Source organism: Arctopsyche grandis, chromosome 10, assembly GCF_051622035.1.
Source record: "Arctopsyche grandis isolate Sample6627 chromosome 10, ASM5162203v2, whole genome shotgun sequence".
Taxonomy (NCBI): Eukaryota; Metazoa; Arthropoda; class Insecta; order Trichoptera; family Hydropsychidae; genus Arctopsyche; species Arctopsyche grandis.
The window spans coordinates 3,516,096-3,532,929 of NC_135364.1; the positions used below are offsets into that span (position 1 = coordinate 3,516,096).

General features: G+C 34.1%; 1 protein-coding gene and 1 non-coding gene across 2 annotated transcripts; both read right to left on the minus strand.

Annotated features, from left to right (window-relative positions):
- Positions 1–13,104: 13,104 nt before the first annotated feature.
- On the minus strand, positions 13,105–16,591 carry RpL7A (ribosomal protein L7A). The gene is made up of 7 exons (XM_077440064.1): positions 16,409–16,591; positions 15,304–15,418; positions 15,077–15,226; positions 14,800–14,888; positions 14,495–14,626; positions 14,154–14,276; positions 13,105–14,065 (listed from the first exon to the last, which is right to left on the minus strand). Exons 1-7 carry the CDS (start codon positions 16,421–16,423, stop codon positions 13,883–13,885), a joined length of 807 nt encoding a protein of 268 aa, XP_077296190.1. The 5' UTR covers positions 16,424–16,591; the 3' UTR covers positions 13,105–13,882.
- LOC143918492 (small nucleolar RNA SNORD36) lies at positions 14,958–15,031 on the minus strand. The gene has a single exon (XR_013261136.1). It is a non-coding gene; the product is annotated as a small nucleolar RNA SNORD36 (small nucleolar RNA).
- Positions 16,592–16,834: the final 243 nt, after the last annotated feature.

The following is a 16,834-nucleotide window of genomic DNA, read 5'->3' on the forward strand; positions in this document are numbered from 1 at the left end:
ATTTGAGCCGGAAACTATCAACGAATTTTGACAACCTCAATTACTCATCGTCAACCATCATATCTGACATTGAACCTTCAAAATCGAACCACAAACCCATCAATCCCGTTCGTCGAATCCATCAAGTCAATTAACACATTAACTTGTGATCGCTTTCGGCAAATGGCCGCGTACGTATGCGGGTCGCACCCGCGGCCATATTTCACCGTAGATTTACGGCGGAAAAACGCTTCTTTTTTCCGGCCAGCACATGGCAACTCGCCTTCTGCATAACAATGGCGACTTGCAAGCCGCCGTTTCCGTCACCGACTCTACATACACAAGAAAAAAATTAAAATAAAAATGTCATACGTGCCGCGCGGACGTCTGAGAATGTCTAGAAATTATACGTGACCCCAGATATATGTACAGACCCGGGGGAAATAGATCGATTTACGAAATTCAAATACCAGCGATAAGGTCTGGGTCTCGTTCGATAAGTATGGACTCGCATATCTACATACATATAATACTAGAGTGTGTGGTCCGTTGTTTTTGGCGAAGTTTCGCTTAACAGTACTCTGCCGGTTAAAATTCTCGTGAATATGCAAGCCGATCGAATGATACCGGTGTGAATGTTTAATCAGTTCGTAGAATTTTATTTATTTATTTATTTAACATGCTCGGGGGAGGAAGCAAAGCCGATAGACCCAAGGGGTTTGATTTATACAATTGAATTATGGACCATATGCAAGCGGGAGACGATGATGAACAATACAACTGCTACAGTGCTCTCTTCGGACTGGTTCGGTGATCATTGGTCACAAAGCGCTTCCACAAAAGTTACTAAAATCTCTATAACGGAACATCTGGCAGCCGAAAAGTTCATCATACTAACGATAACTATCATACTGACGAAAACTCGAGTGCCAAATATTCCGCATTTGTGGTTTTCATAGCAAAAATTGTCTTTGTGGCTAATAATCCAATTACCCTTCAAGCTACCTAGGGGCTGCAGTGCGTTGCAAATGTTTGTGGAAGGGCATGTGCCTCACTTTGAGGCCATTCTCAGGATGACAGCGGCCTCTCTTCGTCTTCGTATATTTTTATCTTCTAATTATTATCTTGCTTCTGCATGTTCTCATTTACATTCTTCACTGTATGTTCGATGGATGGAGCTACTCCACCGACCGCCTTAAATGGACATTGAGTTGATTGATAACACTGTTCGACAAATGACGACTTTTTTTTTGGTTCAGAGACGAGATATGACTTTTCTTATAGATATTATATATGCCCAGTGAATACGAATCTGGTAATAAAATATGTTAATTCGGAGATATATGTTTTTTAAATCGCGCGATTTTTCTATATCTTGGTTTTGTTAGGTCGATGTCTCAAAATCTGTCAATTTCCTGTTCAAAATGAGTATTGGAATCTATAGTCGGGTATTTTATCTTTCATTTGTAGTACTTTTCAGCTTTCAAATCTCTCTAAGTAGTCGTCCAGTTTAAATCAAAAGTCAAAAGTACGTATTTTCATTTGGGATTTTTTCCCACTGTTAATACTATTTTATATTGAGTTTTTTCTATTGAAACATGTTTTTTGAGGTAGTGCTCTGACCTCACTATTTTTTGTTTTGGTTTAAAAGGGTTAATTGGAAGTGTGCTGAACTTTAAATCGGTAAAGTTACGAGCAAAAAGCTCGTACTAGTATTTACACGTATTTATGTACACGAATCTGAATTGAATTAATAGGGATAATATATTAAATTATCTTTATATGAGAGTTAAATAAAATTGCGCTTGGAAAAATCATATTTTGACTATTCTTGTGGACTAATAACGAAAATTTTATTGATAACTAACTAGCTTACCTCGATAAAATAAACGATTTTTTTGGACCCGTAACATAACTTTTATGTCGCGGGGGTATGCGGTGCATGCGAGCCCATAGGGTCGGGAGGGCTCTCGTGAGGATCTCCAAATATTAATATATACTGCACATGCCGGGTTCAGCTAGTCTATATATATATATATATATATATATATATATATATATATATATATATATATATATATATATATATATATATATATATATATATATATATATATATATATATATATATATATATATATATATATATATATATATATATATATATATATATATATATATATATATATATATACATATATATATATATATATATATATAAAATTGAATGTCTGTTTGTCTGTTTGTCTGTCTGTCTGTCTGTCTCGTATAGGCTCCTAAATCACTCAACCGATTACGATAGAACTTTCAGGATTTGTTGTATGCATATCCGGGAGAGCTTACTGTGAAAAAAACGGGAAAAACCTCTTAATAATAATATTCGTAATTACGATTTTACCGACGCGAAAGTATGAAGTGCCATTGTGTATTCAAGGAAATTTGTTTGTTGGTAACCACATTACCAGTTGGTTTATGACGACACGGCGTTGAAGAGATGTTAGTTGAGTTAGTTAGCTCCAACCATCACTTGAAACGGGAACGGGAATTGCATGCTTTATTCTGGCATTGCAACGCATGCCGGGTTCAGCTAGTAGATATATAAAAATCAATGTCTGTCTGTCTGTCACGTATGCATTCCTAAACCATTTAACCGATTGCGATGAAACTTACATGAGTTATTGTGTGCCAAAAACGGGAGCGGGAACGGAAATTGCATGCGTTATTGTGGCATTGAAACGCATGCCGGGATCAGCTAGTTAATAAATAAAAACTAAGAAGAAATATGCGTTTTTTTTAATACACTTACTATTATATAAAATTAGTAGATGTCCCGTTCAGTGACCGGAAAAATGCACTCGAGGTAGTTGCACTCTCGAGACATCCAAACTTTCAAAGATGCTCAAGGAGAACTAACGCAATAGAATTCCACAAAAAAGCGTCAAGGGGTATTTACATATCATCCGAGGGTGCCAACCTTTTTTTGTGGAATTCTATTACGTAAGTTCTTTTTAATTATGACTTCTCGAAACTGCGCTACTATTCAGTGCAATTTAGTGCATCTTTCCGGGAACCGTCCCGTTTTGAGGAAAAAAATAAATGGTCAAACCGTCCCGTTTTTAGGTAGCCTGTCCCGTTGTCCCCAAGCACAGCTTCGGGACGTCGAAATGTCCCGCTTTCAAAAAGAGAGTATATTTATTGAATTATTATATATATATCGTATAATTATTGTATACATTTTATGCCTGCCCGGAACTAATGCACCCGTAGAAAGAGTCTTTTCACAGATGAACAAGTTGTGGACGACCGAAAAAACACAATTGCAAGTATCAGTTCTTAAAGCGATGTTGTTAATTAAAATCAATTTTAAGAAATCCTGCCAAGAATTCCATTCTTATTAAAAAGCAAACCCAGTAATACTTATACTTATAAAACAACATAATTTTTTTATATTTATACTATTCATTCCTGTTCTTTTCTTTTCTTCATCAACATTCCTGTTTTTTCATTAATAAATAAAAACTATGAAAAAATACGCGTTTTCTTGAATACACATACTATTACGTAAAAATTGGTAGATGTCCCGTTTTGAAGACAAAAATAAATGGTCACATTAGCCATAACCCATGCGATGATATTTCATCGGGCACAACACTAGTATTAATATATTCAAGAACCATAAATTCCTCACCAGACGTTTAAAAGGAAAGCACCGAGTGAATTTTCCAAGAAACTTCACCACGATAGACAACAGTGTATTTCAAAGTCAAGCGTTCGAAATTAAAGCGTCTGCAATATATTATTATGTTACACGTCTCTCTAAGCGTGATCGTTTTATGGTTTCTCGTCGAATACGTGACGATGTACGGAATGAAGATGGTCTGAGGGAGATAATAGCGTGTCATTGAATCAGTGCACCGGCCGTGAACGACTGTATTGTTTCTGCATATTGGTGCTTCCAACAACACCATATGAAAGTGATGACGAGAGAAAAAGAAAAATGAAATGAAAAAAGCACGAACGATGGATCGATAGAGCGGATGAAAGAATTTCTAAACTTGCACGCAGTCGGGGATCCTCGAAATACATACATAATCACACGTTCGGTCACATACGACGCAGTGCAAGTGCCATTTAATAAAATCTTGTGAAATTAAATATCACAACGACGATGATAGACGTTTCACAATAGCCGAAGGAAAAAAATCATTTCGGAATGTTACATCATCCCTAACGGTACGTGGGGCAATCTCGTCTTACGAAAAGTTCCACGGTATCAAATTTTATTTGATATGACGATCGTTGGGAGTAAAGGTTAGCACATCCAAATCGGAAGTAATTAATGGTTACTAGAAGAATTGCTATTCTAGTACAGCGTTTCTCAACTCAACAAGTCCACATGGCCCCTTTGGGAGGCCCAGACCCTCTCAAGAGAGGCACAAACCCAAAATTCTACTTTTGGGTAGGCATAACGAGCTCTAGGGGAGGCACGGTCAGAATAAAATTATTTTTTTTAGAATTATTTGACAGATGACGCTGTTCAGGACCACGGTTGGGATGTGGCGGTTGAGGTGAAGATCAAACACGTGCGTTTTCAGTCATGTTGTTTATTAAGACGATACGTGTGGAGGCTTAGCGACCGATCGCGCGGAGCACAGGTCCAACTGCGACTAACCGTTATATCTCTGCCCCTTTTCATCCCCTTCTCACAATCAGTCGTAACATACCATAGCCCATACATCAGCCTTTCGTTCAATTCCAATCTGTTTGTCTGAGATAACGCTCGCCATACTATAAGTCATTTCAATTCAACATACTGTTGCGTAAGGGTGAGTGGAGGATCCAAGTAAAAGGCCAACAGTCGTATCACAGCATTTATTGATGATTCAGGAGATACACGCAGTGTCACGGCTAAGTCCAGAATGACATAATATCGCCTACGTACCGCCTTATAAAGGGTAGATCTCTCAGGGCGCCTAATCTGTTTACCTGTTGTATAGTCACGTATTCGGATATGTGTTTCCACAACATTGGGTCTTCCCGTACCGATTCTGAGAAATAACTAATAACGGTCATTGTTTAGCCTAAATGCACTTAGAGTCCAGATATAATCCTGGAAGTAAGTGCAAGCACTTACATAGTTAATCCGATAACAGATAACCCTTGAACGGTCACATAGTCTCTGGGATTCTATTCGCTTAATCCGCGGCGTACGTAACAATACATATGTACGTCACAGCTAAACCACTGCCAAAACGTATATATATGTATACAAATACAATAACAAAAAAAAAAAACTTCTATATATACTGATCGCTACTAATGCTTCCGCTTGGCAGAGAATTTACCGCCATCTATTGATGTTTATTTAATTAATTAATTTTTCTATCGGTGTTTTATATTGCTTATATGTAGGTAGATAGGTAGTTTTTACCATTTTTTTCATATTAAACAATTAAATATTAAATGTAAAAAAACAGCAACATAAGAAGTATTGAAATCCCTTTACAGCTCTTTTATCAAAAAAAAACAGCTCAATCAGAGTACATAAAAAAAAGTTTTTTAAAAACAAACCTCTTTTTTAGTTTTGTATATAATATTAAGATATATAAATTATTATTTTGAATAAAAATACCAATAATTTTATTTTACTACCGCCATCTATGTATAAAACTAAAGACTACATATGTAGACGTCACCCAGATTAAAAATTTGCAAACTTCAAACGCGTCTTAAGCAATATTTTATAGCTATCGTAATGGCGGAAGATCCATTTACTTATATTGTTGACCAAAATGAGCAATATGACAAAGTATGAAAACGATCGGATAAGAGGCAAATCTTTTCCTGAATTATAATCGTAAGTGAAACGCAAAGGTTTGTAAAAAATGAATGAAACCATCAATTAAAATCAATTAAGGTAAGGTTTTGGAATACAAGTAGAAATTTCTCCAAAAAGGATATGTACTTTCAATATTACTAATACATACATAGATATAAATATAAGTATTTGAAAGATATAGATGTGCCCAATATTTTAAATGTTGAAACGAGGACGTTTCTTTATACATTCATATCTACAAAAAATAAGTTATAATGTCATAAATGTCCGGAGATAATAAATCTGGAAGAACTTAATAAATCCCAACTCAATCGTGGATAAAAGGAAAAAAGAAAATAAATGGTCGAATTCATCTTCGATTAGATTAGAGAAAGAACGGAGAAAGTCCTAGAATTATTTGTGCAAATTTGCATACTTTTAAAGTAGTACGTGCTCGAATGGCCGTACTTACTAGACATGTTCTAGAACGAATCGAATTAGTTTGTGTGCATTACCTGTACTAGTCAGGGTTCAACAAATATTTCCATTCATTATTTATAAACCTTTCAACGATAAATATTAACATTTACATTTCATTCAAATAATCCAAACATGAAAAAAAAATGAAAATCGATACAAAAATAAACTTGCTATTCATTTGTCTCATCTTTGTATGCAAAATTAAGTTCAATATTTCAAGTGAAATTGAATCAAATAGCATCACTGATTTAATATACACATACCAATAATTAATACTTCTTGAATAATTAATGGTTGTGGCTATTTGCAGGTACTACATATATCTGCAAATTATTGGCTATTTGCAGGTACTATATCTGAAATTATTGGCTATTTGCAGGTACTATATCTGCACAAATCCTTCTACTCATGAGCGTGAACTGTCACTGTCAGCGTGTTTACTGTTAAAATTTTGTTTTGTGGTTTTATTCTAAGTTCAGATTACTGAAATCTTTCACAGATCCACACACAGTCGTATTTTTTTCAATTACCTTTTAAATATGTTTAATTTAATATTTATATTTAACTGTTTAATATGAAAAATAAATGATAACAATGTCGGACGTCATTTCCACTTATATTGATGACCCAACCGAGCAAAATAGCAAAGTTAGAAAACGATCGGATAAGAACCCAAATTTATTCTGACTAGACATCGTGAAATGTCCAGTCGAAGTAAGAAGAGGCTAATAAAAATATCTACCTACCTACATATAAACAATATACAATACCAATAGAAAAATTAATTAATTAAATACATTTTAATAGATGGCGCTAAATCCCTAGAGGAAACATTGGTAGCAAACAGTATATATGTATATATGTAGAAGTTTTTGTTGATAATGCTCGTATTATATTCCGATGCGGTGCAAACGATCGACAAGCGCCAGACAGAGTGAACCTCAGATTAACGACACGTGTACCTTATGCGTGCGCACTGCTCGCACTTACACTAAGCGAAATCTACCCGAAGTCCCGACATACTAACCTAACCTGTATACGTTCTGTGCTTCTGATACTTTAGTTCCGAATTTTTCCATATTAAACTCGCCAGAAAGATCCAACTCAAATGTAATAATTACCATTTTAATAATTGCATCTGTGCACATCGAAAGGTTACTCGTCATCTGATGTGCGATCTATCATTCGTGAAGTCGAGAATTGCGTTTAAAGCAGCCATCCAGTTAATCTGTGGTTCAGTCTATCTGGCGCTTGTCGATCGTTTGCACCAAACCCATTATATTCCTACGTTTTGTTATTATAAGTGTTTTAGCTGTGACGTACATATGACGAATCGAAACGACTATTATAGACACAGAATAGTGCTATTATATATTACTAAATTATGTTCACAGTACATCTTATATCTATATCTTATATCTACTGATGATTTTCTATTTTACAATTTTTATTTTATTTTATTAATAATAATAGTATTATATTATTCTAATATTAATTTACAGCATAATTGGAAAAAGAGCTCAAAAACGTATTTACAATTCTTATAAATGCTCATAATACACCTTATACATAATATTAACTAAAGAGTCTCTAAAGTCGACGATCTAAAGCAGATTGTGCTTAGGCAATCTGTGTTTATACCTGAAGGGTATAAACATTTTGCTGTAATCACCGAGTCTCTTCACAAGTGTGTTTGAATGGCTATTATGAATAGCATTGTCTGTGACTAACGGAATATTATTTATGATTTCCAGATATGGAAAGGTTTATTAATATCACTTTTCTATTTCTGGATATAATTGTAGAATTACACAAAAAAAATCATATGAAGCATTTATGTAGACTATCACAGAAAAATTCTACTTATATTTTATTATAGCTGACTTCAATACATCATAGTAAGCAGAGAAATTTCTTTTCAAAAATCCAAAACTTAATATTTACATAAGCTAAATCACCAATACACTTCGAATATATGTATGTACTGATGTACCAAGCCACCATGTACAACCCTAATGACAGCAATTTACTTTCCGGAGCTCTATCTGTAAGAATACACGTAGTAGACATGAACGAGCAGCTACACGCGAATCATAATAAAACCTAGCAAGCGGTCAAGAGCTTATTGAAGAATTGAAATGCCCATTGAGTTTCTTTTCGAACGGTATATGTATTCAAATTGTGCCGCTAGCATTTTCGACTTCCATTCCCACAATATTAACCAATTTCAATTCAAACTTTTTCAGCAATGATACCCAGTTTATGTAAACTCTTATATAAAAAATCCAAATCAGTTTCATCAGTATTAGTGTATAAACATAAAAAAAAACCCAACCCCCAAATCTTCCATTATATATATATATATATATATATATATATAGCTAAGTATGATCCAATGCATGTGTAGTTTAGTCTGATTAGGGTTGCCACCCCTACGGTTTTGACCCCGAGTCTCCCGGTTTCAACTGGTTCGGTGATTACTAGTCAAATGTGAACCGGTCACAGGACAACCAATCGCTCTAGATCGGTCACACGTGATCACCCGTCACACTAAAACTGGTCACGAGAAAACTGGTCACACCCTAAAATCAGTCAACCAGTTTTCTCGTGACCAATTTTAGGGTGTGACCAGTTTTAGTGTGATCGCGTGTGACCGGTTGTCCTGTGACTGGTTCACATATGACTAGTAGTCCGTTTACCTTTAAACTAGTTGTATCTGGGCTCCGGGTTTGAATGTTATTTCTTTGAGTGTATAGTAAATCCCCCACAAAATTATAAAATTACAAAACTCGCCAGCAGTATGGCTCGGTGGTTGCGTTTATGTTTAGCACCGAGAGGTTACCGGGTTAAATCCCGTGCTAATATTTAATGCTGCTGGTCAACTTTGATATTTGTGTCGATCGTTTCCTATCATAGTTTGCCAATTTATCTGATTTCATTGTTTAAACGGTTCCTCCATCAAATTGGCAAAAACCATCCTATCCGCTATGTCACAAATATCTGAATTTGATTTATGTACAATATGTAATAGTTTACGTACAAGTCTAAATTCATAGATGTTTCTATGGATTAATTAATTAACTAATTAATTGTTTATTTTTATGTAATAAAAAATGCTGCCATGTTTGTAATTAATTGTCTAGGAAGGCGCATTGGGGTTTAACTTTTAGACCTTCCTGGTATATACATATATGTATATATAAAAAAAATAATAAAAAATACGCATATATAAAAAATAAAAAAGCAATTAAAAAAAGACTTTTAAAAACTAGGCTTTTCTATGTTTTGTATATAAAAATATAAATAAAGGAAATAAATTTGTATATAAGAAATTCATAACTTGCAAAGCGTTTAAATAACTATAGAAGTACATATGTTATTTATACGCTTATATGTTATCTATACAAAAATTTGTTACTGAAACGAAGAAGGTATACATAAAGCCATTGATAACATGGTAAAATTTTATAATTTTCTAAACGGCCTATTCAAATATTTTTCAGTGATTAATCTTAAGAACGAAAATTTAAAATACCAAGATATTTTAGATGCTGCAAAATACGTAAATGTAAAACTAGATGCCGATAAATTGTATATTAAATTATGCCTTCTTAAAAATATCATTTCTTCTCTGGGCGAGACCTGGGTCTGAGGTGGCAACCCTAAGTCTGATTTAAGATTAACTTTTACTATTAGACGTGCTATTGATCATTGCTGATATAATCATACTCCTCAATAAGGGAATCATTTGAAATTTATGATGCAAAAGTTATTTCCATTTGCGGTGCTAAACCTCAGATCAAATTATGTATTATACTAGTGGTTTTACCCGGCTTTGCTCGGTATTTGTAATATAAAACCGCTTAAACATGGCTAATCTAATAATAAAATAGATTAATTTGTTTTTTTATTAAATTTATTTGAATCCAGGACTGAAACAGGAATCCGGAGCTAGAACAGGAACAGGAATCCAGATCTGGAACTGAAAAAAGAATCCAGATCCAGAACTGAAAAGGAATTCTGAACCGCAACTGAAAAAGGAATCTGGATCCAGAACTGCAAACGGAATCGAAAGCGATATCCATACCATCATAGAAGATTAAAGTTTTTCCATAATGTCATGGAACCAAAACTTTGTTTTGGTTCCATGACATGACATGACAACTTTGGTTCCATGACAAAGTCTTTTTCGAAATAATTAGATGTTAGTGATTTCATACTAGCAGTGATAACTAGGCGTAGGAATCCTAGCGCGCTGTGGAACAAAAAAAGGGACCAAACGACAAAAAAATGGATGCGGACCGAACTAGGCAACTACTTCCCGGTCAGTTAATATTATATTTATTTTTCATGGTATCGATATATGATATTTTAGATATATAAACTAGATAAATTAATTAGATATTTTGATATTTCTACATATGAGTACAATATATATACATGCAAAAACATATCTACTTATCATACAAATTAGGCAAAGTTAAGATCATAGATTTCCGCATCACCCAGGAGGTACTATGAATAATGCTTTACCTTTTTTGTGGAAGGTTCCCCAAGAGGACTCTAACCATCAATACTACATATAGCATGCACAATATTTATTCTAAAAATTAATAATTACGAAACTAATCAAATATGAATAAGATATTAGGATATATTAATTACCTACGACTAAACTAATATACATAGGTATTATTTGGATATAGCAAATAATTCATCACTGGAGTTACATATGTATGTACATACATATAATATAATCTATTATACTATAATACAGAACTATTTTCGTAATACACTATTAAATATTGTTCTAAATTCTGTATGGTCATACGTCGACGCCTATCATTAAAAATCCATTTTAAAAGAGAAAACGTTTGTTCCACATCGACCGACGTTGTGGGTGAATACTTAAAATAGGTGAAATGTCGTATTATATTAATATTTTCAGTTATAGAGCAATTAATTTGTTTTAATTTTAGAAGATTTGATATGCTGTTTATCGTCTTAAATCCCGGATTTTTCTCCAAAACGCTCTTTAATTTATCCTTAACTTTATACCTGATGTTTCCAGATAGTGTTTCAAATGATAAAGTTAATTTATTTATTATGTCTAGAGATTCGCCAAGTTTTAAATTGCGCTTTTCTAACATTTGAATAGCATTTGGCAATTTAGAATATCGGATCCATATTCTTGGTTTGAACACTTATTTAAAAAAGATTGAAATGATGGATTATCAACCTTTGACCAAGGAATATTACATTTAATTAACATTTCAGCTAAATCAAAATTAAATTTATGTCCAGGTGATTTACGTTTTGGAACATTATTATGTTTATCTGAATTCAAGTGTCTATTTACTGAAGATTTTTAATCACAATATGATATTTACACCTTTCACAATAAATTTTTTCACCATTTAATATTAATTCCGGATGACCGCTTATCCAACTGTTTACTGTTGTTATGGAATGTTTAATCGGAACCATTATTTGTATTTTTATTATTAAAAGCGATAAGTGGGAACTATTTTTTTGATTAATTCTAATTATTTTCAAAGATTTTTATTAACTTAATTGAAATTGAATGGCGGAGATTATCGAAGTTCGTCACGAATATAATATTATTCATTAGATCTATACTGAACGGACAACCGATTACAACTACTTAAATTTTAAAAGTTCGTGGAGCAACCGAATTCCTAATATTATTAAACAATGGACCGGACGTTTTAACTAAAACTACTCATAAAATAAAGCTTTTAAGAGGCCGAACTATGCTGAACCGAATGCCGACAAAAGGCAAAAATAAAACTTTCGAGACTTTCATTATATAAATTATGGCGTTATATATTGGCATTTTTGATCCCTTTGAAATAAATTCTTTACAAATATTTTCGTTGGAAAGGGAAACTTTCCGCAAAATAAATAATATTTTATAATATTTCCGACCAGTTCGGCTCTCGTAAAGTAACCATTTTTTTCATGACGGCACTGTATTTATCCGCCCATTAGTGATAACACACTTGTGAAAAGTCTCGGTGATTACAACAAAATGTCTATACCCTTCATGTATAACACACAGATTGCCTAAACACAATCTGCTTTAGGTCATCGACTTTAGAGAGTCTTCAGTTAATGTTATGTATTAGATGTATTATGAGGATTTATAAGAATTGTAAATAGGTTTTTCAGTTCTTTTTCCTATTATGCTGTACATTAACATAATAGAATAATATAATACTATGATTACTAACTTAAAATCGTAAAATAGAAAAGGATCAGAAGATCAGCAGCTATTAAAATAGATATAAAATGTTTTGTGAACATAATTTCGTAATAATAAAAAGCATTTAAAAATCAAATCAATACTAGCAGTGAAAGTATACTTTCGAATACTTCACATTTACTTCCGATACTTCTATTAATGTTGTATCCTTCCTCCATCTCCAACAAAAGATTTTATGTAAATGTTTAATCACATCAGAGGGCAAACTTGATGATGTTAGACCAACTCTTGCAATTTGTCGAAATACTACTATTTACATATATATTGAAACGTTTGATTCCCTATTTTTCATAAATTGGACAGTCCTCAGTCCTTTTCTCCAATTGGTGCCATTAATAGATTTTTACAAAAATGAAAAAAATAAATATAAGGAAAACAAATTAAAAAGTAAATAATAAAGGCATGACAAAATATGTAGAACATTGCATAATTAAACTATAGTATTAAAATATTTGGAAAAGGTTATAAAATAGAATATAAAAAGAAATTGAAATTTACAAATATAAAACAAATGAAAAAGGTAAATACAAAATAAAAAAATGAAAAGGAAAAGAATGAAAGCTATAATATGATTAAATAGCACATTACATAACTAAACTAAAGTATAAAAATATTGGAAATATAGAATAGAAGAAATGAATCAATCGGTCAAGATTCTCTTGATGTTAGACCTGAATTGATGTAGGGAAATACCAAATAGATTATGATCTAGCATCTAAGATGACAGTATGTTTTCAACATCCAGAATTGAGATAAAATTTCCGACTGATTTGGCGAAAGAATACTTCTGCTGGTACAAGCATAATTTCACTAGGGAATACAGATTAACTGTAAATACATACTGAACCTGGAGTATTAGACCAACTGAATTCTAAAGACTGATCTATTAATTGACGTCACAGTTAAAAGCCGAGCATCACCATATACAGGTTCCTATTAATGTCATTTTTTAAATGAACCATCATTCACAGCCATTCGCTATCCACTGTTGGACAAAGACTTCTACATCACGATTCAAATCGTCTCTGTTCTGAACAACTCCTATCTATCTCATCCTCTATTTTTCTGATTTCATCCACCCATTTTCCCTGTGGCCTTCCTTCCACCTTTTTACAAGCACTTCTTTCGTCCATTCTTCTACTTCTAACCCACTGTACCTATAAATATGTAGCTAATTATTTTCAGTCTCTTCTCAGTATAATACAACAAAGGTTCTCAATATGAATATCTTCAAAAACTAATTCGAAATAAAATAAAAGAACGTATTTGAACGGTTTTATAAATTTTTTTATTTAAATCAAATACAAATTAGTCACAGTTTAGCCGTGTTTCTGCGAGAGTTCCTTTGCCTTCGCCCTTTCGAATTTAGCGATGCGAGCCGTGGACTTGGATCCGAGCAGACCACCACCCCAGTGACGCCTCAATTCCTCGAACCTTTCGTTGAAGTTCGTCTTGATGGCTTCGATCAACTTGGTGAATGAAGCACGATCGCCAGACTCAACCTAAACATACACAAAAACCCCATTAAAACACACTATTCAAATAAAACAAAAATTACATATTACAACACGGCACAATAATAATACATACATTGGTCAAGCAAACGGCGCTGCAATTCTTCTTGCGGATGAGCGTTCCGAGACGTGCCTTGCCCTTGACTACACAATATGGAACTCCCATCTTACGGCAGAGTGCGGGTAAGAATAATACCAGCTGAAACGAAACAAGACTGATTAAATTCCGCAATCGAAGATTACAAAAAGGTCTAAATAAATTTAGAAAAATACGCTCAGGGGTCAAAATGACATCAATTAATCAAGGATATCTTAGAATTTGTATTCACAAGACTATCACATCGATCTCAGTCGAAGAAATTCAAAACATCATTGCTTGTACGACGGATAAGATCATACGGGGGTGTGAATAATTACCTCAATGGGGTCAACATCGTGAGCGATCACGACCAGCTGTGCCTTCTTCTTTTCTACCAATCTGGTAACAGTATTGGTACCAGCTCTGACGGTGTTGGGCCTTTTTGAAGGAGCTTGCTCCTTGTCGGCAACCTAAAAGCAAATCAACTATTGAAATACCATACAAAAAATCATCAAAACCATCAACAGATCGACGGCATCAGAGTTAAAAAGCTCATATATGTTATAAAATCAAATATAATCATTATTTAAAATATCATCATTATGAAAAGGCAAATTGAATTTTATTTTTTTATTAAACAAACCTTGGCTTCAGCCTTTGCTTTCAAGCGCAATTTCTTCTGGATAGCACTCTCTGGCCTATATTTAGTGAGGATCTTGAATAGACCCTTGGCTGAAATAGACAATGAATAAAAAATTAACATAAAATCACCGAAAATCATACAAAAATAAACTATCAAACATTGAATCAGTGTTAAAAAGCTCAAAAATATTCAACATATATTTCTTCAGAATAATATTCTCATCCTACGACAAACCTATCGTATCAAAGCATATACAATCAATAAACGTTAAACGCACCGGTCTGCTTATCTAAAGTCGATTGGAATTGGTGAATTGGTGGAGGTACTTTCAGACGACGCTGAAGAATGGTCTTCTGTCTTTGAATACGAACGTATTTTGGCCAACGAACGTAACGTGACAGATCACGTTTGGGCTGCACATCCTGACCTGCACAAAAACAAAACCAAATGTTATAACAATAATTCCGAACGAATATCATCGTCGAGTAGATTTCGACTACGTACCGATTCCATAGTTACGCGGTCTCTTTTCAAAGAGTGGGTTCACCACCTTTTTGGGCTCAACTTTCTTCACGACTAGAGGGGGAGCTGCTACCCTCTTTCCGATCTTCTTCTTGGGCTGTAACGGAGAAATAGATCAACATTAGTACACGAGCAAATATACATCGTTCGAAAAGCGCGATTTTTAATAATCAGACGCTTGCTATATTTGGTGGTAGAAGCATTTTCCGCATGTAACATCGGATAGCAAATGATTCATCATGTCAAAAGGGGGTGTTCATCGTCAATTGTAAACTTTAAAGATGTATGCATTATTAACCCATTGAATGCTGATCATGTACAAAGTAAACAAGAATACTACCGGCTAAATTTGACTTGAAATTTAGATTGTGAGCATTACATTTCAACAACAATGAAGAATATGGAACTAGTTTTGGAAAAATACATTCATTAATAGACTTGCTTTGTTTATTTTATATTGTTGTAAGATATATTAGAGGGTCTAAACACACCTTTACAAAACTCGAAATCCTCGGCGGTAGTTAACTAGGACTTGTTTGGATTAGTTACAATTTTAATACTTGCTTACTTATTTGTATTTCTAAATAATTCCAGTTGGAATTTCTTTCAATAGAGAAGACGTCAACACTCAAAGGTTTAATTGATACATAGAATGATATTGGCATAAAACGAAATGAATCAACTTTTCTTTATTCTAATAAGCATTGAAAAAAAACATTCAAAAGTTTGAAATTTGATTGATGCACTATAAGTCAATTGAATAAAGTCACATTGCTTTACATTTTAGGTTATGTCAGTTACGGGTCAAGTATAGAATGACGTTTGACACGGCCTGGTGGCTTTGAGGTTATGCGACCAGGACAGATGACGATAAACACGAGTGTCAAAGCGATGAAAGCGGAGGGTGCCAAGAGTGGTGCGGCAATCCAGAGGCACTCGAAGAAGCGAGGCGAACAGTGACAGAAGCCATCGGCGTGTGGCAACAGAAGTCTCGGTCTCCATAACCTGTCACCGACACAGATCACGTCGACACGAGTACGGAGAATGGGGAACGGGCAAAGGGGAACGGGCGAAAGTGAGGTCTGACCTTCTTCTGCACCATGGCGGATGCGGGCGGCCTGATGCGGCTGCTGGACTCGGATAGAGACGGATGAATCGGCGGGCGGCGGCCTTCTCGAGCCGACCACGCACGAAAAGAACGACAGCGAGAGAGCGCCGGTTGCCTGATTGCGCCACCCCTGCCAACCAATCTTTATTTTTCGAATTATGTGCTACTATTTCGAATTGTGCGAGATAGTTTCCTCATATTTTCATCAGAATATGTAAAATAAAGAAAAACAATCCAACATTTTTGTATTATTTATATCCACGTATTTTTTATCAAATTTTGCCAACAATAAACGCTTGTAATTCACCTTTTAAAAAGGTATACAACATTCTAACATTTCCGTCATAATTAGAACCGTACAAAATGGATACGTTAAGCCCCGTATTCACCAAGTTGCAGCAATTT